General features: G+C 39.0%; 1 protein-coding gene across 4 annotated transcripts in view; it reads left to right on the top strand.

Annotated features, from left to right (window-relative positions):
• Nucleotides 1-26,490, top strand: part of PIBF1 (progesterone immunomodulatory binding factor 1) — a 238,647-nt gene that overhangs the window by 148,223 nt on the left and 63,934 nt on the right. The window contains exon 15 of one of the 4 annotated variants that reach the window (XM_074387628.1): nucleotides 2,185-19,160. The exons of the other annotated variants lie outside the window; for them this stretch is intronic. Within the exon in view, the coding sequence (XP_074243729.1) occupies nucleotides 2,185-2,190 (6 nt within the window). The 3' untranslated portion in view covers nucleotides 2,191-19,160. Of the gene's footprint in view, nucleotides 1-2,184; nucleotides 19,161-26,490 lie in introns of those variants that run through there. 4 annotated transcript variants of the gene reach the window in all.

Genomic DNA, 26,490 nt, shown 5'->3' with positions numbered 1-26,490 from the left:
GTGTATGTTTGAAAAACTTCATAAGACATTTGGAGAAAGAATCAGTAACCCTATATTAAAGGATCTATGCCAACTTCAGTATATAACTTTTCCCTTAAGATTGAAAATAAAGTATTTGAAGTATTCCATGGATTTTACTTTTTTCTGCTTCGCGAAAGTTATATTGCTTACACTAAAAATAATTATATAAGCTAGCTGAATGATTAGTATTAGTATTAGATTGCCATTATAATAATAGACTATTCATAATAGATGGTGAAATAATAGAGAAAATTCTCTCAGGATCTCTATTCTTTATTTTATATTTTAATTATTTTTGAGACAGTCTCGCTGTCTTGCCCAGGCTAGAGTACAGTGGCACGTTCTTGGCTCACTGCAACCTCTGCCCCCCAGTTTCAAGTGATTCTACTGCATCAGCCTCCTGAGTAGCTGGTACTACAGGCGCATGCCACCACGCCGGGCTAATTTTTTGTGTTTTTAGTGGAGACAGGGTTTCACCATGTTGACTGGGCTGATTCAGGATCTCTATTCTTTGGATTAGGTTAAATATTTACATCAGTTTGGCCTGTTTGATAATAAACAGATAAAACACAAATAACTGATGTTAGAATTAACATTGAGCTAAATGCTATTCAGATGATGTCTGAGGTTATGCATAAGTGAACTGACAAAATGACAATACTAAGTAATACCCAAAATAAAAACAAATACTCCCCTTTTTAGCAGCTTTATTGAGATATAATTGATAATACAGTAAATTGCACATATTTAAGGTATAGTGCATTTTAACATTTGGCACATGAATATACCCATGAAACTATCACCAAAATGAAGATAGTGAATACATACATCTCCCCAAAAGTTTCCATATACCCCATGGAATTCCTCCCTCCCAACTCTCCCAATCTCAGTCCCTAAGCAACTACTGATTTACTTTCAGTTACTATAGATTTGTTTGTATTTTCTAGACTTTTATATAAGAGGCATCATATAGTGTATATATATATATATATATATATATATATATATATATGTACTTTTTTTAATCTATCTTCTTTCACTCTTTATCATTATTTCAAGATTCATTTGTAGTTCTTTTTTTTTTTTTTTTGAGACGGAGTCTTGCTCTGTTGCCCAGGCTGGAGTGCAGTGGTGTGATCTCGGCTCACTGCAGCCTCCACCTCCCAGGTTCAAGTGATTCTCCTGCTTCAGCCTTCCAAGTAGCTAATTTTTTTGTACTTTTAGTAGAGACAGGGTTTCACCACGTTAGCCAGGATGGTCTCAATCTCCTGACCATGTTTATCCACACTCCTTGGCCTCCCAGAGTGCTGGGATTACAGGCGTGAGCCACTGTGCCCGGCGTATTTGCAGTTCATTTTTTTCATTGCTGAGTAACATTTCATTGTGTGGATGTGTCACAGTTTGTTTATCCTTCACTTGTTGATGGACATTGGGATCATTTCCAGTTTTTTGAATAAAGTGCATATGAACGTTCACATACAAGTCTCTGTATGGACATACGCTTTGATTCCTCTTGGGTAAATATCTAGGAGTAGACCACCTGGATCTTATTATGGTAGGTGTCTATTTGACATCTTAAGAAACTGCCAAACTGTTTTCCCAGATGTTTGTACCATTTTACATTTCCACCAATAATGTATAAAAGTTCCAATTTTTCTACATCCTTGCCTTGATGTGGTTAGTTTTTTTATCCACTATGATGGGTTTGTAGTGGCATATCAGTGTGGTTTTAATTTGCGTTTCCTTAATGACTAATGATGTTGAGGATCTTCTCATTTGAGCTTTGCCCTCTGTTTATCTTCTTGGGAGATGTGTCTCCTCACATTTTGTCTGTTTTATCAGATTGTTTGTCCTCTTATTGTTAAGTTTTGAGCATTATTTATATATTCTAAATACAAGTTCTTTATCAGATAAATGATTTGCAAATATTTTCTCCCACCCTGTGACTTATCCTTGCACCTCTTAATGATGTGTTTTTATTTTTACTTCTTTATTATTATTTATTTTTAGAGACAGAGTCTTGCTCTATTGCCCAGGCTGGAGTGCAGTGGTATGATCATAGCTCATGGCAGTCTCAAACTCTTGGACTCGAGAGCCTCAAACTCTTACTAGGACTACAGTTACCAGCAACCACATCTGGCTAATTTTTTTTATTTTTTATAGAGATGAGATCTTGCTGTGTTGCTCAGATTGTCTTGAACTCCTGGGCTCAAGTGATCATCCCACTTTGGCCTCTCAAATGCTGGAATTACAGGGGTGAGCCATCACAACCAAACAACAGTGTCTTTTGAAGAGATGCTTTTATCCAGTACAGTTCATCACTTTGTTTTTTTATGAATTGCGTTTATGGTGTTGTATTTTAAATATCTTTGCCTAGCCTAGGGTCATAAGGGATTTTGTGTGTGTTTTCTTCTATATGTTTTATAGTTTTATATCTGTGATCCATTGGTAAATTTTTGTATTAAGTAGAAGATATAGATTGAAATTTTTATTTGCATGACTGAAACTCAACTGTTCTAGAATAATTTTTTGAAAAAAACCTTTGTTGAAAACCAGTTAATCATTTATGTGTGAGACTGTTCTCTTTCACTTATCTGTCTTTATGTCAATACTACATTATCTCGATTGCTGTAGCTTTATAATATCTGGAAATCAGATAGTATTGGTCTTCCAATGCTGTTCATTTAAAAAATTGTTTGGCTGTTTTCTCTTTGCATTTTTATATGAATTCTACCATTAGTTCATTCATTTTTTCAAAAACTGGTTGCGATTTTGATTGATATTACATTGAATACATAGATGAAGCAGAGAAAAAGGACATCTTAATATTGAATATTCTGACTCATGAACACACTGCATCTTTATGCTTATTTAGGTCTTCTTTAATTTCTCTTAATACTATTATTTTTTAGTTTAAACTACAAAACAGTAGTATTAGCAAGGTGCATGTTTTTTCGTCCTTATTCTTTTAACCAGTCTGACATAATATGATTTTCAGTTGGAGATTTTTTTAGAACACTTAGCAGCTAGTATGTTTATTGATAGGGTTACATTTAAGTTTTTCATCTTGCTGTTGTTTTCTGTTTGGCCCACCTACTTTTTGTTTACCTTTTTTTTCTTCTTTTGGAATTGAATTTTTTAATCATTATATTTTATCTTGTTGCTACTTATTGGCTATAACTTTATCTTGTTATTTCAAGGTTGCTTTAGATTATAGTATATATCTTTAACCACCATTTAGTTCCAAGTAAGTGATATTTAGTAAAATATACAGTATACGAACCTTAAACAGTATATTTAAATTTGTTCCTCCAACCTTTGTATTCTTGCTGTCATACATTTTATTTATACATGTATAAACTCCCATGCTACATTGCTGCTATTATTACTTAAACAGTGATATCAGGCCAGGCACTGTGGCTCACGCCTGTAATCCTATAATCCTAACACTTTGAGAGCCTGAAGTGAGTGGATCACCTGAGTTCAGGAGTTCAAGACCAGCCTGGCCAACATGGGAAAACCCTCTCTCTACTAAAAATACAAATATTAGCCGGGCGTAGTGGCAGGTGCCTGTAATCCCAGCTATTCAGGAGGCTGAGGGCAGGAGAATATGTTGAACCTTGAGGGTGGAGGTTGCAGTGAGCCGAGATTACGCCACTTCACTCCAGCCTGGGCAAAAGAGTGAAACTCTGTCTCAAAACAATAAATTAAATTAAATAGTGATAATCCTATAAAGAGATACTGTAATATGAAGGAAATATGTTAAATTTAAGTAGTTACCATACCTGTGCTCTTTATTCCTTTTGGTCAGTCTGAATTTCAATCTGATATCTATTCTTTCTGGATGATGCACTTCCTTTAACAATTTTTGTTGAGCAGGTCTATGGTGATGAATTTTTTCTGTTTCTGAAAATAGCAGAAAGTTGCTATTTTATGTATTTCTGGTTTTTTGTTTTTACATTTCTATTTTTGACAAAAGTCAAGATTAAAATACAATTCTCACAGATAGGCTATAAGGCTGAATTAACTGAAAGTAGGCATTTAAGGGTTTACTTTTTTTATTGTGGTAAAATTCAGATAACAAAATTCACCATTTTAACCGTTTTAAAGTGTGCAGTTTAGTGGCTTATGGTATGTTCACAATATTTCATGTACATCACCACTATTTAGTTAAAGAACATTTTCATCACCTGGGAAGGAAACCTTGTACCCATTAAGCAGTCATTCCCCATTCCCCACTCCACCTCAGTCCCCCCCTGTGCCTTTCTGTCTACAGATTTGCCTATACTGGATATTTTATATACATCAAGTCATCCAATATTTGGCCTTTTGTATCTGGCTGCTGTCACTTAGCATCATGTTTTCAAGGTTCATTCATATTTTACCATCTATCAGTGCTCAGTTCCTTTTTAGGACTGAATAATATTCCATTGTACAGATTAAGTATATTTTGTTTATTCATCAGTTAATGGATTTTTGTCTGTTGTGAATAGTACTGCTATGAACATTTTGTGTTCAAATTTTTTGTTTGAACACTAGTTTTCAAATCTTGTTGAGTGGAATTCTAAATGAAATGGTAATTGTATAATTCACTTTTCAAGAAACTGCAAAACGTTTTCATAGTGACTATACCATTTTACATTCCCACCAGCCATGTCAAGGGTTCTAATATTTCCATATCTTGCCAGTGCTTATTTTTCATTTTTTTAACTCTAGCCATCTTGGTGATTACGAAGTAGTATCTTATGATTTTGCTTTGCATTTCCCTAATTAGGCTAATAATGTTAACCATTATTTGGGTTTCTTATTGGCCATTTATATATATTCTTTAGAAAAGTGTCTATTCAAGTCCTTTGCCCGCTTTTGAATTGGGTGTCTTTCTGTTGTTGAGTTATAAGAGTTCTTAATGTATTCTGGAATCAAGACATTATCAAATATATTATTTACAAATATTTTCTCGCATTCTGTGTCAGTTGCCTTTCCCACACTTCTTACTGTTCTTTGAGGCACAAAAGTCTTTAATTTTTATAAAGTCCACTTTGTCTTATGTGTCTTACGCTTCACCTTTGGTTTCGTGGGATTTTTATTGAGGTAAAATTAACATGACATAAAATTAACCATTTTAAAGTGAACTATTTAATATTCATTCACATTGTTGTACATTCATTATATCTGTCTAGTCCTGAAACATTTTCATCACCCCAGAATAAAACCTTGTATCCATTAAGCACTTAATCCCCACTGCTCTTTGCTCCCACCCTGTGACATCTGCCAAACCACTTTATTTTTGTGGATTTACTTCATCTGGATATGTTTCATATAAATGGAATCATACAATATGTGACCTTTTGTGCCTGGTTTCTTTCACTGAGCATACAGTTTTTGATGTTCATCCATTTAGGTTATTTCCACCTTTTGACTATTGTAAAAGTGCTGCTATAAACACACAAATACAAGCAAATGTTTGAGTGCCTGTTTTCAGTTCTTTTAAGTGTATACCTGGGAATGGATTTGCTGGCTTCACCTTTGTTTTTTAGAAAGATACTTTCCCTGGGTAAGGAATTTGAGGTTGACTTTTCTCTCCGTCTCTCTGTTTTTCAGTAGTTGAAAGATGTTGCTTCATTCCCTTCTAGTTCGTGTTGTTTCTGCCAAGAGATTGCTGTCATCCTTACCTTTGTTCCTCTCTAGGTAATGTGTATTTCTTTAGCTGCTTTTAAGGGATTTTTAATCATTGGCTTTAAGCAATTTGATTATCATTTGGCTTGCTGCAGTTTTCTTCATGTTTCCTGTGCTTGGGTTTTGTTGAGCAGCTTACATATGTGAGTTTATGAAGTTTGTAAATTTCTTAAAAATTCTTAAATACTGCTTCTGTCCTCTCACCTTCCTTTGGGGAGTCCAGTTAGACATGTATTAGGCTGCTTAAAGTTATTCTGCAACAGAACAAATGATGTTCTCTTCAGTTTTTTTCAGTCTTTTTTCTGCATTTCTTTTGGATAGTTTTTTTTTTTTTACTACATCTTCCAGTTCACTGATCTTTTCTTCACTACTACACAATCTGCTTTCAGTTCAATCCAGCTTTTAACCCAAATATTGTAGTTTTCATTTCTAAAAGTTCAAATTGGGTCTTCTTTGTGTCTTTTAGGTCTGTCCTTAACATTCTCAAAGTTTATTTTCTGGAACATATGAAATATAATTTCAATAACTTTTTTATATTTTTGTCTACTAATTCTATTATTTTGTCATTTCATGGCTGGCTTCAGTAAAGTTGATTTACCTCATTATATATCACATTGTTCTGCTTCTTTGCATATGTAGTAATTATTTACTAGATGCCAAACATTGTAAATTTTATCCTGTTGTTAGACATTTTGTATTCCTATAAATTTTTGTTAGCTTTGGTCTGGGACATCGTTTTATTAGAAAGAGTTTGATCCTTCTAGATCTTGCTTTTAGGGTTTTGTTTTGTTTTTTTCTTTTTCTTTTTCTTTTTTTTTTTTTGTCCTGAGATGGAGTCTTGCTCTGTCACCCAGCCTAGAGTGCAGTGGTGCGATCTCAGCTCACTGCAACCTCCACCTCCCAAGTTTAAGCAATTCTCCTGCCTCAGCCTCCCAAGTAGCTGGGATTACAGGTACACGCCACCACGCCCAGCCAAGTTATGTATTCTTAGTAGAGACAAAGTTTCACCATGTTGACCAGGCTAGTCTCAAACTCTCGACCTTGTTATCTGTCCACCTCGGCCTCCCAAAGTGCTGGGATTACAAGCATGAGCCACCACACCCTGAGCTGCTTTTAAGTTTCTCTAGACAGAGAAGGATTTATCATAAGGCCAATTTCTCCCCCATTACTAATATAAAACTCTTTCAATACTCCATGCCCTGTAAATTATGTGGTTTTCTACTTTAGCTGATGGAAATAAGCACCATATCTTGCCCATGTTCACTTCAGAATTGCTCCCTTGAATCTTGTTGGTAGTTCTGTCTCCTGTCCTTATGCATATGCACTGTTCTGTGCCAGGTGAATACTTAAGGGGGACTATCTGTAACAGTTCTGTCTCTTTGCATCTCTCTTTTTAGTACTCTCCCATATGAACTGTAACCACCTTGGTTTTTACTTCTATCAATAGCTTCTTAACCTAGGAAGTTTGATGGGCTCTGCCTTAATTCTCTTTCTCGGCACCGCAGCTTGGAAGCTGTCTCTAGGCAATAAACTAAGACAGTGATACAGTTTACCTTGTTTGTTTCCTGTGTGTCAGGGATCACTGTCTTTCAGTGCATAATGTCCCATATCTTTTGACCATTGTTTCATTAGTTGGTCCAATATGAAAGAGAAAAAAAGTAATTCTTTTTTGTATACTTTTGTATACCCACTAATTCTCAAGAAATCACCACGTTTAGTTAAGAGTCAAGTGTTGGTGTGGAGTTTGTTAAACAGTAGAAAATTCAGAATCATAAATCATGCCGCATCCCCACCAACAATTGGTCTTTCTTAGTTGCCTTAAACCTTGATATTTGCTCTCCTTCTAGTTATTCAGTAAATACTTACCAAATTCCCACTATATTCAACCACTGATGACAAAATAGACATGGCTTTTCACTCGTAACATAACCAGCCTTATTCACAAAGGCCTTATTTTCGACTGTGAGCACTCAGAGATTTATCTTTTACAACTAACTTAATTTAGGAAGCTTGTCTAGAAAATAGGACATGCACAATCATCAGTGACCATAGCTACCTGGAATTTTGTACCTAGGCGGCATTGCTAGATTTGAAAGACACCTCAAGATACATAGGCAAAATAAAGTAGACTAACTTTGAAATAAATTTATACTGTATTGATGATTTTTCAAAAAACAAATTGCAGAATAATTTCTATGAGTTTTAACATGTGTGTGTGTGTGTGTACACAGCATATACAGAGAGGATGGGATTATGTTTCTTTTTAAACAGAGAAAATTTAAAAATCTGAGAATATGTCATGCAAAGAGGACACAAACACCGCTAGTCATGCATTAACAATATAAAATAAGCTTCATTGTTGTAACGTAAGTACTTGAAGGAATAAAACATTTATCTCTGCTCTTGGAGTTGTCTGATCCATTCTTCTGCCTCTGACAACTGCTATGAGTGTTCTTCCAGCATCCCCAGTGAGCCCAGTCTCTTGAAAAGAGTCTGTGGCACATACAACTCATAGGACCTCACCTCAGCATTTTTAAGGAGAAGACTCATGTACCTACCACATGGCCCTAAAAGAACTAGATCTGATTAAAGTTCAAGGTCAACCATATTTCTAAGACTTCAATGACATTGAAAAACAAAACAAAACAAAAATTCTCCACTAGTTTATGTACCACTAAGAGGAATTAATTAAGAGGAAGAGTGGAGGTTGCTGCTAATTAAACTGTGACACAAGGCTTTATTATCACTTTAATTTTTTCATTTAGACATACTTTCTTTTAGACTTTAGGTAGTGATTTTTATCATACATTGCACAACTCTGTTTCTGTGTTTTTCTTCTGTTTCATTGATGAATCCATTGTGATCTTTTTAGCTACTTAAATGACAGTTGTACTCAACCTGTGAAGGACTAGCCATACTGAAAACTCAATTTAAATAATAATGTGAACAGCCAAGACCAATTTTTTCATGCATGGTCTTTATCAACAGCCACTATAAGATGTATTCTATTTTCGTAGGAGGGATTAAAAGCAATATGATTGCTGGGCACAGTGGCTCAAGCCTGTAATCCCAGCACTTTGGGAGGCTGAGGCGGGTGGATCACGAGGTCAAGAGATCGAGACCATCCTGGTCAACATGGTAAAACCCCGTCTCTACTAAAGATACAAAAAAATTAGCTGGGCATGGTGGCACGTGCCTGTAATCCCAGCTACTCAGGAGGCTGAGGCAGGAGAATTGCTCGAACCCAGGAGGCGGAGGTTGCGGTGAGCCGAGATCGCACCATTGCACTCCAGCCTGGGTAACAAGAGCGAAACTCCGTCTCAAAAAAAAAAAAAAAAAAAAAAAGCAGTATGATTTATAGGGTCCCTTTGCCTTTCAAAATGTTTATCTGTTTGTTGGTATTAAAAATCCTTTAGTAGGCCGAGTGCAGTGGCTCACACCTATAATCCCAGCACTTTGGGAGACCAAGGCAGGTAGATCACTTGAGCCCAGGAATTCGAGACCTGCCTGGCCAACATGGTGAAACCCCATCTCTACTAAAAATACAAAAATTAACTGGGTGTGGTGGTGTGTACCTGTAGCCCCAACTACTTGGGAGGCTGAGACAAGAGAATCTCTTGAGCCTGCGAGGTGGAGGTTGCAGTGAGCCAAGATTGTGCCACTGCACTCTAGCCCAAGTGACCGAGCAAGACTCTGTCTCAAAAAAAGAAAAAAATCCTTTAGTAGACAACAATGGCATTTATTTCATTACTAGAAACATAAGGCTTAAAAAATAACACTTAGATGAGATACCACATTGCCTGATTTTTTTTAATTTAGCAAGTAAACTTTAATTCATCAGTCCATCAAAATTCTTTCTCTTACTAGAATAATAATCACCATAGCCTGGGAGGGTAAAGATGGGGAATGAAGAGAGGGTGGTTAATGGGTACAAACATGAAGTTAGATAGCAGGAATAAGTTGTAGTATTTAATTGCACAATAGGATGGCTATAGTTAACAATAACTTTTTACATATTTCAGAATAGCTAGATTTGAAATGTTCCTAATACAAAGAGATGACAAATGTTTAAGGTTATTGATGTCCTAAATATCCCTATTTGATTATTACATATTATATGCATGTATCAAGATATCACATATACTCTATATACAACTATTATGTATCCATTTAAAAAATAATAATTTTTAAAAAGTCTTTCCCCATCCAAAACTGTCCTCTGTGCTGTCAACCATGACTTACGTTTAAATGCCCATTGCCTACGAGACAATGTCCAGATTCTTTAACATGGCGTAGATGCCCAATGTGATTCTAATCTACTTCTTACCCTCACCTTCTGTCATCTCCCCTCTCCCCAAATCTTCACTTGCTGTCTCCTCCCACCACTTTGTTACCTTGGTACTTCTCAGTCTCCTTCGTTGACTTCTTTTTCTCTGGTTTTGTCTTAAGTGTTGACATGCCCCAGGGCTCTATCTTGTTTGTTTAGGGGAAAAAGGGGAAAAAACCAAGAACTTTCAGGTTAGAAAGACTGGTTATATGACTTCAGGCAAGTTATCTTTTGTAAGCCTCATTTTTCCAAAGTGTAAGGTAGAAATAATAATAATACTATATTGCATGTTTGCCCCAAAATGAGAGAGGGTTCATTCTAAGATAAGCACTTAGCACACTAACTGGCATATGTTAATCACTCGGTAAATGTAGGATCTTATTTATGTTATAGGGTTTCATTTATTTTCCTCTTGCTGGCCATTGTATTAATAAAGTAAGTATTTTTCTAGTGAATCTGGCAATTTTTAAAGGAAGTAATAGTTTCAAAATTTGAATAAATAGTGATTATTTTGCCTATATAGAAGTTTTCAGAATAAACCTGGCATGGTGGCTCACGCCTATAATCTTAGCACTTTGGGAGGCTAAGGTCAGGAGTTCAAGACCAACCTGGTCAACATGGTGAAACCTTGTCTCTACTAAAAATACAAAAATTAGCCGGGCATGGTGGTGGGCGCCTGTAATCTCAGCTACTTGGGAGACTGAGGCAGGGAGAATTGCTTGAACCCAGGAGGCAGAGGCTACAGTTAGCCAAGATCCCACCACTGGAGCACTCCAGCCTAGGTGACAGAGCAAGACTCTGTCTCAAAAAAAAAGGTAGTATTCAGAATAAACAATAAAATAAATTTTAACACAATAGCAACATTTTTAAATGGTAATTTAAATAATTTCTGTGAAGAGGTATGTGGTACTAAAACCTCAATTCTGAAAAATAATCAACTGCTCTTATCAAATGTAAAAGTGTATTTAATTGCATATATTTATTTTTTAATTAAGACAAGTATTCCTCTGTGAATAGTGTTTATATAATCATAACATAAATAGTGAATGTTCTTTCTTTTTAATTTCAACTTTTATTTTAGATTCAGGGGTACATGGGCAGGTTTATTATCTGGTTTTGTTTGTTTGTTTGTTTCTGAAACAGAGTCTTACTCTGTCACCCAGGCTAGAGTATAGTGGCACGATCTTGGCTCATTGCAACCTCTGCCACCTGAGTTCAAGTGATTCTCCTCCCTCAGCCTCCCAAGTAGCTGGGATTACAGGCTCCTGCCACCATGCCCAGCATTTATCTGAGTATATTATGTGGTGGAAAGGTTTGGAGTTTGATACTGTCACTCAGGTAATGAGCATAGTACTCAACAGTTTTTCAACCCTTGGCTCCCTCTCCCTCACGCCACTGCTAGTTCCCAGGATCTGATGTTCCCATCTTTATGTCCATTTATATCCAATGCTTAGTTCCCACTTATAAGTAAAAATATGGAGTATTTGGTTTTCTGTTTCTGCATTAATTCACTTAGGGTAGTAGTCTCCAGCTGCGTCCATATTGCTCCAAAGGACACAATTTCATTCTTTTTTATTGCTGCATAGTGTTCCATGGTATATATCTATGACAATTTCTTTATTGAATCCACTGTTTATGGGCACATAGGTAGATTCCATGTCTTTGTTATTGTAAATAGTGCTGTGATGAGCATACAAGTACATGTGTCTGGTAGAATTATTTATTTTCCTTTGGGTATGTACCCAGTAATGGGATAGCTAAGTTGAATGGTAGCTCTATTTTAAGTTCTTTGAAAAATCTCCAAACTTCTTTCCACAATGGCTGACCTAACTTACATTCCTACCAACAATATGCAAGTATTCCCTTTTCTCCTCAGCCTCACCACTTTTGACTTTTTAATAAAACCTATTCTGACTGATGTGAGGTGGTATCTCATTGTGGTTTTGAGGTGCATTTTTCTGATGATTAGTGGTGATCAGCATTTTCTGAAAAACTGTATTTTTAAAACAAAGAGAAGCTTCAAATTAACCAGAATTGTTATATTCAAATTAGAGAATATGAATTACTAATAAAATGAATTTGTTGAAAGTTAAGCAATAATAATACATGACAAAATGAATATAAAAGTATTATTTAAAAGTAATGAGCCGGGCACGATGGCTCAAGCCTGTAATCCCAGCACTTTGGGAGGCCGAGGCGGGTGGATCATGAGGTCAAGAGATCAAGACCATCCTGGTCAACATGGTGAAACCCCATCTCTACTAAAAATACAAAAAAATTAGCTGGGCATGGTGGCACGTGCCTGTAATCCCAGCTACTCAGGAGGCTGAGGCAGGAGAATTGCCTGAACCCAGGAGGCGGAGGTTGCGGTGAGCCGAGGATCGTGCCATTGCACTCCAGCCTGGGTAACAAGAGTGAAACTCTGTCTAAAAAAAAAAAAAAAAAAAAGTAATGATATAGTCTATTACCAATTTTCAGTAAATATAACAAAAATAATCATATGAATATATATATGTATATACGTGTGTGTGTGTGTATATATGTGTGTGTGTGTGTGTAAATAGCTAGTAATTTTGAGAGCCTACTTAATGCTAGTCATAGCACTTTAGAAACCACGAAAGTACTGCTTGGGCTAACTGGACTTCCAGAACACAAAACCCCTGAATTGGCCAGTGTGTCCAGACTTCTTGAGGCCTGAAAAGAGCTCTCCAACTGACTGAGCTTCCATTAAGTTGGCAGGTATATCAGTCCATTCTCACACTGCTAATAAAGACATGGCTGAGCCTGAGTAATCAATAAAGGAAAGAGGTTTAAATGACTCAGAGTTCTGCAGGGCTGAGGAGGCCTCAGGAAACTTACAGTCATGGCAAAAGGGGAAGCCAACACATCCTTCTTCACATGGCAGAAGCAAGAAGTGCAAACCAAAGGAGGAAAAGCCCCTTACGAGACCATCAGACCTTGTGAGAACTCACTCACTATCATGAGAACAGCATGAGGGTAACTGTTCCCATGATTAATTACTTCCTACAGGGTCCCTCCCACAACACATGGAGATTTTGGAAACTACAATTCAGGGTGAGATCTGGGTGGGGACACAAAGCCTAACCATATTATTCCACACCTGGACCCTCCCAAATCTCATGTCCTCATATTTCAAAACACAATCATGCCTTTCCAACAGTCCCCTAAAGTCTTAACTCATTCCAACATTAACCCAAATCCAAGGCCAAAGTCTCATCTGAGACAAGGCAAGTCCCTTCCACCTATGAGCCTATAAAATCGAAAGCAAGTTAGTTACTTCCTAGATACAATGGGGGCACAGGCATTGGGTAAATACACTTATTCCAAACAGGAGAAACTGGCCGAAATGAAGGAGCTATCGGCCCCATGTAAGTCCAGAATCCGACAGGACAGTCAAATCTTAAAGCTCCAAAATGATCTCCTTTGACTCCATGTCTCACATCCAGGTCACACTGATGCAAGAGGTGGGCTCCCACAGCCTTGGGCAGCTCTGCCCTTGTGGCTTCACATGGATCAGCCCCTCTCCCAGCTGCTTTCATGGCTGGCTGGCACTGAGTGTCTACAGCTTTTTCAGGCACACAGTGCAAGCTCTTGGTGGATCTACCATTCTGGGATCTGGAAAACAGTGGCCTTCTTTTCACAGCTCCACTAGACAGTGTCCCAGTGGGGACTCTTTGTGGGTGCTCCAACCCCAAGTTTTCCTTCTGCACTGCCTTAGCAGAGGTTCTCCGTGAGGACTCTGCCCCTGCAGCAAACTTCTGCCTGGATATCCAGACATTGTCATATATCCCCTGAAATCTAGGCAGAGGTTCCCCAACCTTAATTCCTGACTTCTCTGCACCTGCAGGCCCAACACCACATGGAAGCTGCCAAAGCTTGGGGCTTGCACCATCTGAAGCAATGGCCAGAGCTGTGTACATTGGTCCCTTTTAGCCACAGCTAGAGCTGAAGCAGCTGGGGTGCAGGTGCAGGCCACCATGTCCTGCTGAAGCTGCGTAGCAGGGGCACCCTGGGCCTGGCCCAGGAAACCGTTTTTCTCTCCTAGGCCTCCAGGCCTGCAATGGGAGGGGCTGCCATGAAGGTCTCTGACATGCCCTGAAGACATTTTCACCAATCTCTTGGCAATTAACATTTGGCTGCTTGTTACATAGGCAAATTTCTGCAGGAAGCTCAAATTTCTCCCCAGAAAATGAGGAGTTTTTTTCTATCATATTGTCAGTCTGCAGATTTTTCAAACATTTATGCTCTGCTTCCTCTTGAATGCTTTGCCACTTAGAAATTTCTTCCCCCATAGTGTAAATTAGTTCAACCATTGTGGAAGACAGTGTGGTGATTCCTCAAGGATCTAGAACCAGAAATACCATTTGACCCAGCAATCCCATAATATAAATCATTCTACTATAAAGACACACGCACACGTATGTTTATAGGAGCACTGTTCACAATAGCAAAGAGTTGGAACCAACTCAAATGCCCATCAATGACAGACTGGATAAAGAAAATGTGGCACATATACACCATGGAATACTATGCAGCCGTAAAAAAGAATGAGTTTATGTCCTTTGCAGGAATATGGATGAAGCTGAAAACTATCATTCTCAGCAAACTAACACAGGAACAGAAAACCAAACACTGCATGGTCACCCTTAAGTGGAAGTTGAATAATGAGAATGCATGGACACAGGGAGGGAAACATCACACACCCAGGCCTATCTGGGGATGGGGAGCTAGGGGAGGAGTAGCATTAGGAGAAATACCTAATGTAGTTGATGGGTGCAGCAAAACACCATGGCACATGTATAGCTATGTAACACACCTGCCTATGTATCCCAAAACTTGAAGTATAATAAAAAAAAATTTCTTTCCCCAGACACCCTAAATCATCTCTCTCAATTTCAAAGTTCCAGAGATCTGTAGGGCAGCGGCAAAATGCCACCGGTCTCTTTGCATTGCAAGAGTGACCTTTCCTGCAGTTTCCAGCAAGTTCCTCATCACTGTCTGAAACCACCTCAGTCAGCCTGGACCTTATCGTCCATATCTCCATCAGCATTTTGGTCAAAGCTCTAGGAAGTTCAAAAGTCTCTCTGAAGTTTCAAACTTTCCCACATTTTCCTGTCTTCTTCTAAGCACTCCAAACTGTTCTAACCTCTGCCTGTTACTCAGTTTCAAAGTCACTTCCACATTTTCAGGTATCTTTACATCAGCGCCCCACTACCCAGTAATCATGCTGCTAATAAAGACATACCTGGGACTGGGTCATCTATAAAGAAAGAGGTCTAATTGATTCACAGTTCCACAGGGCTGGGAATGCCTGAAGAATCTTACAGTCATGGTGGAAGGGTAAGCAAACATTTCTTTCTTTACATGGCAGCAGCAAGGAGAAGTGCCTAGCAAAGCGGGGAAAAGCCCCTAATAAAACCATCAGATCTTCTGAGAACTATCATGAGAATAGCATGAGTGTAACCAACTCCATGATTAATTATCTCCCACCGGGTTCTTCTGACGACACGTAGGGATTATGGGAACTACAGTTCAGGATGAGCTTTGGATGAGAACACAAAGCCTCACCATATCAACAAGTATATCAGAGATTCCAAGAATTAGCAAAAATGACTCAAATGCAATCAGTCTACTCTTAGCTACCTGATGGATGTGTTATTAGCTATATCTAACATATTGAAGAAGAAAAACAAAAACCATATTGAATACTGTAATATATAGTATTGCCACGCTTGAGAATCTCACATTTTCACTAAGGAATTAAGCTTTTGGAAAACTGGCCACAAAATTGACCTGAGGCTGATTTGGAAGATTAGGGCTAATTTGAATGTAAATATAATCCTTTATAATTAAAAATATAACTACCACCTGGACAAATAACTTTCATACTTTTTTGACCATGATCTATAATATGAAGTATACCTTAAATAGCAGCCCAGTACCCAAATATGTATTGTGTGTTCGTGTGTATCTAAAACAGTATCCTTACCACATGCAGTACATTCTATTAGTTGCTATTCTGTTCTGTTTCTCTCTTTATTTCTTCTTTTGTTTTAACCCTGCTTGCAACATATGTGTGAAAACACTCATTTGGACAGATGTGTAATATTTTCTTAAGGAAGCCTTCATGAAAAATTGGTCTTACAATTGAAAAAGAAAGGTGAAAAAGTAAGAATGAACATAAAGCATGCTAGAGAAATATGGAGTCATCCAGTGTGACTGTTGTATAAATATCTAGAATGCTTCCCAGATGTATATGTCTACTATAAATAGGAGCAAGCTAATCCAACTTCTGTATCATTTTAAATTAACACTGTGTACTGCTGAAATAATTGTTATATAACCCTGTATTTTTGGCCTGTCCCTTTTCTGACCCCTTGAACAATCTTGAACAAATTGACTGTGGTTTTCTCACTTGATTGGAATTAGTATCATTTACAAATTTGAATAATCCTAGTCTGTACTCTATTCCTTAGGATTATTTGTAATACACTTATATGGCTAAGACTCAGAGAACACCAATACCTTTATTCTTTATCTAGAGAGGTATTTAGACCACCTCTTCACAAAAAGGTCGCCCTCCAATTCAATAGTGATTTCCTTTGAAAAATAAATATTAATTTGAACTATATTGACTTTTTTGAAGGCCTCGTATCCATTTGTTAACATTTTAATCACTCAGTTACATAGTTCTTGAAGAACTGCAATAAATAGCAAGAATTCCCATTGCAAAAACTGTGTGACTTTTTCTCAAATAAATTTATTTATTTATGGCTTTTTATACACAGAGCACTTGCCTTAGGATAATTTATAAAAGTAGTGTTACTATAAAGTGTTCTAGCCCATCATGCCATTTAGCTCATCATAAGAAATAAAGTATATTTGGTAATGATGTTTTTTTTTTTTTTTGAGAAAGAAAAAAAAAATAATAAAAAGAATAAAGAAGAGGAAGAAAGAGAAAGAGGAAGAGGGAGAGAGAATGGGGGTATTGCTTTATTGCCCGGGCTAGAATGCAGTCTAAATATGGGTATGCCTATAATTGTCCTTAATAATGGAGACATAAAATAAAATGAGGGAAGAGAATAACAAACAAGGAGCCAACCAACATTTCGTTTAAACTTCTAAGTTGATATGATGTGGTACTGATAAGAGTGTATATTTTGTGTATTTAAAGTGGAGAGTTCTATAAATGTTAATTACGTTTACTTGTTCCAGATCTGAGTTCAAGTCCTGGATATCGTTGTTAATTTTCTGTCTCATTGATCTGTCTAATATTAATGTTGAAGTCTCCGACTATTATTGTGTGGGAGTCTAAGTCTCTTTATTAGTCTTATATGTCTGGGTATTCCTGTATTGGGTGCGTACATATTTAGGATCTTTAGCTCTTCTTGTTGTTGCATTGATCCTTTTATCATTATATAATGTCCTCCTTTGCTGCTTTTGATCTTTGTTGCTTTAACAACTATTTTATCAGAGGCAAAAATTGTAACTTCTGCTTTTTATTTATTTATTTTAGCTCTCTGTTTGGTTGGTAAATCGTTCTCCATCCCTTGTTTTGAGTCTTTGTGTATCCTTGAATGTGAGATGGGTCTGGATGCAGCATACTGATGGGTTTTAGTTTTTTATCTAAATTGTCTGTCTTTGGATTGGGGGATTTAGTCAATTTAAATTTAGAATTAACAATGATGTATGTGAGTTTAATACTGCCATTTAATATTAGCTGGCTATTTTGTCCATTAGTTGATGTAAATTCTTCATTATATTGATGCTCTTTTTGGTATTTTTTAGAAAGGCTGATACTGTTTATTCCTTTCTATGTGTAATGGTTCTTTCAGAAGCGCTTGTAAAGCAGGCCTGGTGGTGATGAAATCTCTGAGTGCTTGCTTGTTCACAAAAAACTTTACTTTTCCTTCACTTATGAAGCTTAGCTTGGCTGGATGTGAAATTCTGGGTTGAAAGTTCTTTTCTTTAAGGATGTTGAATATTGGTCCCCACTCTCTTCTGGCTTGTAGGGTTTCTGCTGAGAGATCTGCTGCAAGTCTGATAGGCTTCCCTTTGTGGGTAACCTGACCTTTCTCTTTGGCTGCCCTTAGTATTTTCTCCTTCATTTCAACCCGGGTAAATCTGACAATTATGTGCCTTGGAGTTGCTCTTCTTGAGGAATATCTTTGTGGTGTTCTCTGTATTACCTGGAGTTGAATATTATCTTGCCTTACTAGCTTGGGAAAATTTTCCTGAATAATATCCTGAAGCGTATTTTCCAGCTTGGATTCATTCTCTTCGTCACATTCAGGTACACCTATCAAGCGTAGATTAGGTCTTTTCACATAGTCCCATATTTCTTGGAGACTTTGCTCGTTCCTTTTTATCCTTTTTTCTCTAATCTTGTCTTCTTGTTTTATTTCATTGAGTTGGTCTTCGACCTCTGATATCCTTTCTTCTGCTTGATCAATTCGGCTGTTAAAACTTGTGCATACTTCACGTAGTTCTTGTATTGTGTTTCTCAACTCCATCAATTCACTTATATTCCTCTCTAAATTGTGTATTCTTGTTAACATTTCGTCAAACCTTTTTTCAAAGTTCTTAGTTTCTCTGGATTGTGTTAGAACAAGTTCTTTTAATTCACAGAAGTTTCTTATTATCCACATTTTGAAGCCTGCTTCTGTAATTGGAACACACTCGTTCTCCATCAAGCCTTGTTTCGTTGCTGAGGAACTGTGATCCCCTGCTGAGGGAGAGGGGTTCTGATCTTGGGTATTCTCAGCCTTTTTTGGCTGTTTTCTTCCCTTCATTGTAGATTTATCCATGTGGTCTTTATAATTACCGTCTTTGTAATTGGGTTTCTGAGTGGACATCCAACTTATTGATTCTCAGCGCCGAAATCTGAGCAACCCACTGTGCTGACTAAATCGGCGGCTTTAAGATTGATGGTGCCGGGCGCGGTGGCTCAAGCCTGTAATCCCAGCACTTTGGGAGGCTGAGGCGGGTGGATCATGAGGTCAAGAGATCGAGACCATCCTGGTCAACAAAGTGAAACCCCATCTCTACTAAAAAATACAAAAATTAGCTGGGCATGGTGGCGCGTGCCTGTAATCCCAGCTACTCAGGAGGCTGAGGCAGGAGAATTGCTTGAACCCAGGAGGCGGAGGTTGCGGTGAGCCGAGATCGCGCCATTGCACTCCAGCCTGGGTAACAAGAACGAAACTCCGTCTCAGAAAAAAAAAAAAAAAAAAAAAAAAAAAGATCGATGGTGCTTTTCTGACTCTGCACCAAGAACCAATGCTCCGAGGCGCCAGCAAAACCGCCTCGCCGGTCACAAGAGTCGCGCTGGCGACCCGTGGGGCTCCTCCACTGGGAATCTCCTGGTGCGTGCGCAACAAGAATTCATGTGAAGGTGTGGCGTCCTCTCCTTCTTTGCATTTTCACTGGGAGCTACAATCCCGAGCTGCTAGTGATCAGCCATCTTGGATCTCTCTCATGATGTTTGTTAAGTGTTAGGCAGTACTAATATCAAATTCATTCTTTCAGCAAATATTTATTGTACCTATTATCAGCCAGGCATTTCTTCTAGGTTCTGGGGAGATGAGTGAATAAGACACATTCCTGCCCTTTGGTGCTCATATTGGAGCTGGGGAGAAACAGATGTTTTTCTTTTTCTTTTTTTTTTTTTTTGAGACGGAGTTTCACCCTTGTTACCCAGGCTGGAGTGCAATGGCACGATCTCGGCTCACCGCAACCTCCGCCTCCTGGGCTCAGGCAATTCTCCTGCCTCAGCCTCCTGAGTAGCTGGGATTACAGGCACGTGCCACCATGCCCAGCTAATTTTTTGCACTTTTAGTAGAGACGGGGTTTCACCATGTTGACCAGGATGGTCTCGATCTCTCGACCTCGTGATCCACCCGCCTCAGCCTCCCAAAGTGCTGGGATTACAGGCTTGAGCCACCGCGCCCGGCAGAAACAGATGTTTTTCAAGTGAAATATATACTCAGTTAGAATCCGATGGGTTATATGAAGAAAAACAAGCAAGGAAGAAGGTTGTGAACAGTTCATACTGCCTTTAGTTCCCAGCCCAGTGGGCATGCAGGAGGCTTAGATTGAGTGCCATGGTTTTTAAGTATCTTCTGAAAGTGGCCAAACCAGCAAGGAAAAGGGCATTAGACCTATAGATGCTGCATGAACACAGGCATTCCGGCTAAAGCAATCGGACATCTCTAGAATGGAAGAATGGTTGTGAAGCATATTTCTTTGTGGCTAGTTACCTTTATTTATCATTTGTGTGTGTGTGTGTGTGTGTGTGTGTTTACACACATCAGTGCACATGTGCATGTGCCTTTAATACACCTTCTTTATCTTTGGGTCATAGGGGAGAGGGATTCTTTTCTGTTCTTTTCTGTTCACACTCTGGGTTATTTTTAATATTGCTTTATTTTCTGTTATTGGGAAGCAGTAACAAGTATTGCCTGAACACAGTTCTGGAGCCAGACTCACTAGATTCTAATCTCAGCTCTGGCAGTTACTAGCTGCGTAAACTTGGAAAAGTTTTTTAACCTCTTTGGCTGCAGTGTCCTCATTTGTAAAATATTTGTTAAGTTCCAAATAAAGCAACTTTCATTAAATTATTCTCTCAGAAAATCCAGGGATTTATTTTTTAAGATAGATTATGTCTTGTAAGATCTAAGGGGTGGAAAAACAGGACAGAAGAGATAAAGTAACTTTTAAAAGGAGGCAAAGACAATCTGAAAGGGTTACAAACTGTATGATTACAACTATATGACATGATGGGAAAGGCAAAACTATGGAGTCAGTAAAAAGCAGTTGCCAAAAGTTGGGAAGAGTCCACCACATCTGGCTGATGTCATGCATTCTGTGGGGTTTAGACGAATATATAATGACATGTGTCTACCATCAAATCATCACACAGAGTAGTTTCACTGCCCTAAAAATCCTGTGTTCTGCCTGCCAGATTCAAGCAATTCTCATGCATCAGCATCCCAAGTAGCTAGGACTACAAGTGTGCACCACCACACCTGTCTAATTTTTATATTTTTAATAGAGCCTGGGTTTCACCATGTTGGCCAGGCTGATCTTGTTGGCCAGGCCTCAAGTGAGCCACTTGCCTCAGCCTCCCCAAGTGCTGATATTACAGGCGTGAGCCACCGCACTGAGAAAGAAATTAATGACAATTTCTTTCCTTCCTTCCTCCCCCTTTTCCTCCCTCCCTCCTTCCCTCCCTCCCTTCCTTCTTTCAAGATGGAGTCTTGCTCTATCGCCTAGGCTGGAGTACAGTGGCACAATCTCGGCTCACTACAACCTCCACCTCCTAGGTTCAAGCGATTCTCCCACCTCAGCCACCCAGGTAGCTGGGATTACAGGCACACGCCACCACTATGTCCAGCTAATTTTTGTATCTTTAGTAGGGATGGGGTTTCACCATGTTGGCCAAGCTGCTCTCAAACTCCTGACCTCAGGAGATCTGCCCACCTTGGCCTCCCAAAGTGCTGGGATTACAGGCCACTATTCCCAGCCCAGCGTTAATTTCTTTATGTTGGTTTCACCTTTCTCTTGTATCTCCTTGAGTAACTTGTTAGTCAGCCTTTTAAATTATTTATCTAGTATGTCAAAGATTTCATCTTGATTTGGATCTACTGCTAGAGAGTTGGGGTGATCTTTTGGGGGTGTTATAGAATCCTGTTTTTTCATATTGCCAGAATTGTTTTTCTGGTTTCTTCTCATTGGGGTTGACTATTTTGTCTACCTGAATGAGAAGGAACTTAATATATTTCTAATACAATTGAGAGTTTTTAAAATTTATTTGTTTTAACCCCTCGGGGATGTGACTTTATAGTTTGTTACCTAGCTTTGATTCAGTGCTTTCAATGTGAAGGCTCTGTATGAGTTCTTTAGTTACAGAGAATCTTGTGTGATGGCTTTTTCAGATGCTGGTGGTAGTAGCAATGTGCTGGATGTATGAGCAGGTTCGCTGTCTCCTGTGGGGCTAGAATGGCAGAGGTCTCATGAAGCTTCTCTCATTCCCCAGTGGTGTGCCCTTTAAAAAAAAAAAAAGCCCCAGTATTATATTCACAGAGTTGAATAGTGTAAGCTTCAGGCCAGTAGGAGGTGCCCATAGGTAAAAACCCCCTTCCACTAAAGCAGGTAGGTAAATGCCATACTCTGTGGTGAGCAGAGCTCCCAGCCTTGACAGAAGCAGCTGGGAAAGGTCTGTGAAATGCACTGAGGTTTTTTCAGGGAGAAAGGAGGGAGCCACCACAGCTCTCCTTCCAGGCCAGCAGGAAAGTGATCCACCTCCCAGGCATACTCCTGACCTGCTATTCCAGCTGTTCAAATCAGACAAGCATCTCTTTTCTTCTGCAGGAATGCTGATGTTTCTTGTAGACTTTCCCCTGTGAGCCCAGCACTGCGCCTGTGCCTCTGCTGAAAACAACTTCCCAAAAGTGGAAAGTTTGGGGCCTCAAGGCCTGCAGTCTGGTTTCTTTTGTCCTACAGAGTACCTCCGTAATGCGCGCCACTCCTCCTTTACCTAGAGAGCCAAATTCCTGTGAATCCTCTGACTCTTCTGGGTCTAGCTGCCCAATGGGGCTCCCAAACTCCAGGATGGTCCTGGAGAATATCTGCAAAGGATCCAGTAATGTGACCTGTCCTCTAGTCTTCCAGCAGCGGGTACCAGCACCAGCTCTGATGGGGGTAGGAGAGGAGTGACGTAGACTCAGATTTCCTTGGTTACAAATAGCCTTAGTGTTGGCTTTCTCAGATGACAGCAGTGGCAGTAATGTACTGGGCACATGGACAGACTCAAGACCTCCTTGTTAGCCAGGGTGATGCAGGCAATGGCAGTAGCTGAGGGTATGCAGAAGTTTTCTCCTTCCTGAGTGTTGTGTTATTCTGCCTTCAGGTGTCATAATCGGCTGTGCCGGTTGGCTACCAGCTAGGAGGTGGTGCTTGCAAAAGAGTACCAGGTGCAGTGGTAGCAGTGGAATTTGTGCTTGTCTTATATTACCCACGGCAGGCATTCTGGCGTCCCAGGCAATGGACAGGGGTATCGAGCCTCCAAATATCCCTGTCCATTGTGTTATGCTACCAGGGATCATACAATGGTAAAGCCCGGTGAGGGCTGGACCAGGCAAGTCCTCATTCAGGCTCTCCAGGTACAAGTACAAGCAGTGCCCCCACTGGGGATCAGAGAAAAGCTTTCTGGCCACTGGGGTAATGTTCCACGGAGGAGCAGAGTTGCCTGTGGTGCACAGAAGAATTGACACAAGGAGTGGGGCAGGGGGAGTAGCAGGAGGCAGTAAGGCCCACTCAGCTCCCATGCACTTGACACAGCAAGTTTCATACCCACAGTATTCTGCTAACAGCAGCTGGTTGTGTTCCAGGCAATCTGCCCTTAGAACACAAAATTGCCCCAGGCAATAAGACTTCCTATCATTGACAAAAACTAGGCTTTCAGGCCATGCCCCTCCCTATCCACCTGTGAAGCAGGGATACCCAGCTGCTGCACTGAAGCACAGTTCATGCTATCCCCCTGGTTCTGGCCAACAGAGTTAGTCTCCACTTAAAATCATATTGCAGTTCTCAAGAGCTCCTTTCAACCTGTGACTGCAGCCTGAGTTAGCTGGCAGACTTCTGCGAGGTCCACCGTGAGGTAGGATCAGGAATGACTTTCCTCCCTCCCCACTGGAGTCTGGTAGTGCATGCAGAGCACATCCTGATGCCACTCCTTCTCATGTATTCTCCACGCTCACTAATCAGCTCCCACACTGCATAGGGTTAAGGCCTTCCCCTGTGGCCTGGGCTGCCCAGCTCCACTGTGGGAGTGTTTATTCCAGTGACCAAGTCTATCCATCTTATGCTCTGGAGACTCAAGAGTTTTCTATCTGGTTCACGGTGTAGGCTGCTGCCAGCACTTCTTTCAAAGAATTTGTGGTTTCTTTCAATTCTTCTGTTAAATTCTGGTGTTGCTTCTTGTAAAAGAGTTCATCGTGTGAATCTCTACACATACTTTGTTTTTCCAAGTAAGAGAGCATGCTGACAATGTCTCCAGTCCATCATCATGTCTTGGCATCCTCCCTACAGTACTCCCAGTATCTGCAGGTCACAGAGCCACAGAGGTGGTAGAGCCACCTGTATCCTCTCAGATTGGAGGAAACAGAGCAATGGAAACAGGACCCAGAGTGGGGAGGGCGGATGCTCAGAAATTATTATTAACTGTTATCACTCTGTTACTTATTTTTGAGGTTGTTCTAATACGGAATTACACATAAAGTAACATTTTATTTTAATTTTGTTGGACATATCTTCCGTATGAATGGTTGATTTGTGACATGAACAAAACATTCACTTTCATTGTAGTAGTAGCTAACCTTGCTGAGTGCTTAATGTAAGAAGTCTTGGTTATGGTTTATTCTGGAAAAAAAAAATCAGTTAACATGGATGCAGACAGTATGCTAGTATTTGTTATTTAAATCATGTTTGTATAGGTGCAAATACCAGATCATCTAAGTGTGTGTGTGTGTCCATATTACCAAATGCCAACCACCACTGAAGTGGGAAAAACAAATGACTGATTTATAAATTATATTCTGTTTACACATCAAACAAATAAGGTAATTGTTTAAATTTTTTACCTGCTGGTTGTTCCTTGAAAACTCATGAATGACTATAAATTTTTTCATTTAAGAGCTATTTGAAAATCACAATGCAAATTCTTTACACACACACACACCCAATTAGCAATGTTATACAACTGAACTACATTAAAATTAATTTCTCAAAGGTAGCTTTGAAGAAGAAAGAAATTGCAAACACTTGAATTCAAATTCTGTTCTCTAATCTCCTGTCCTTCTAGCTCTTCTCCTGGTTCATTCATTCCCACTAAATTATTACTTTATTTGCATTCATTACAAGTCCCTGTCTCATAAAGCCCTTCCATATTTTTCCAATCTGTCAAGCCCCTCCTGGTTTTACTTTTCTTCCTGCCTATCCTTGGACTTTATCAGCCATCCGAGTACTAGAATTCATTGTCTCTCTAGATTGCTTTGTTGCCAAATTTATACATCAGGCTTTTCTTGACCATTTCTACCTTTACCATGTTACCTTGCAATCTGGTAGTTAGCATGTAAATATTTAATGGAAAAAAGGAGAGAGAAAGAGAAAATTCTTAGGTTTTGCAGTTAGAGTGCTGAAAAATTCTTGTGGAAATCTGTGACTCTTCCTGCTTGGAAGCATTATAAATTCATGTTACTGAATATCAGCTAGGCCCTCACTACTGTTGCCCAGTGTTTTTGTTTTTCTGTCTATATTCTATTTCCTATTATCTCCATTGCAGATCACTTCCAATCCCAAAGCTGTCAATTCTATTATCTGTTTCCTTTCCTTATTATAATTGGGTCATCTAAAGCTATTTTCACCTGAGGATTTTTCAGCATCTCTCCTTACTCTTTTTCTCCCTTTTAGTACCCCCTTCAAAGTGTGCGTGTGTGTGTATGTGTGTGTGTACATGACCAAACGCCAACCACCACTGACACACATATACACATACATACATGGGGGAAGTGGTATTGGCATAGGCAACTTTCAAAAGTTAATGCCCTATCTTTGTACTTAATTCCTTCTCCTCTCCTCCCACATCAGCTACACTCTTCTCAGTGGTCATTAATGACCTCTTAATGGCCAACATTTTCTTCTCAGAGTCTATACAATTTGATCTGTCTATGGCATGGCATTATAGATATTCTAGAAATGTTGTCCTGTTTTGGCATTACAACACAACACAATTCTCCCTGGCTCTCATCCTGTAACTCAGGTGGCTCTTCAGTCTATTTAGCTGATATCTTCATCCTGTAGCCCTTAAATGTAAGTGTCCCTCAAGTGTCTCTTCTTTTCTCTGTTCTCACACCTCAGGAAAGATTCTAAAGCATTAGTGAGTATAAGAATCATCAAAAATTCTAGCTGGAAGAAAGAAACAAAATAATCCTATCAAAAAGCAGGCTAAGGAACGTGAATAGACAAGTCTTAGCAGAAGATATACAAATGAAAAACAAAACATGTAAAAAATGCTCAACATCACTAATTATAAGAGAGATGCAAATCAAAACCATAATTCAGTAACACCTTACTCCTACAAAAATGACCATAATTTTAAAAAAATCAAAAAATAATAGATATTGGCATGGATGTGGTAAAAAGGGAAAGCTTTTACACTGCTGGTAAGAATGTAAACTAGTACAACCACTGTGGAAAACAGTATGGATATTTCTTAAAGAGCTAAAAGTAGATCTGCCATTTGATCCAGCAATCCCACTACTGGGTATCTACCCAGAGAAAAATCATTATATGAAAAAGATACTTGCACACTCATGTTCATAGCAGCACAATTTGCAATTGCAAAAATATGGAACCCAGACCAAATGCCCATCAATGAGTGGATA

Source organism: Saimiri boliviensis, chromosome 16 (genome assembly GCF_048565385.1).
Source record: "Saimiri boliviensis isolate mSaiBol1 chromosome 16, mSaiBol1.pri, whole genome shotgun sequence".
NCBI classification, from domain to species: domain Eukaryota; kingdom Metazoa; phylum Chordata; class Mammalia; order Primates; family Cebidae; genus Saimiri; species Saimiri boliviensis.
The sequence above is the reverse complement of the archived record's forward strand: the minus strand, read 5'-3'. Positions and strand labels throughout refer to the sequence as shown.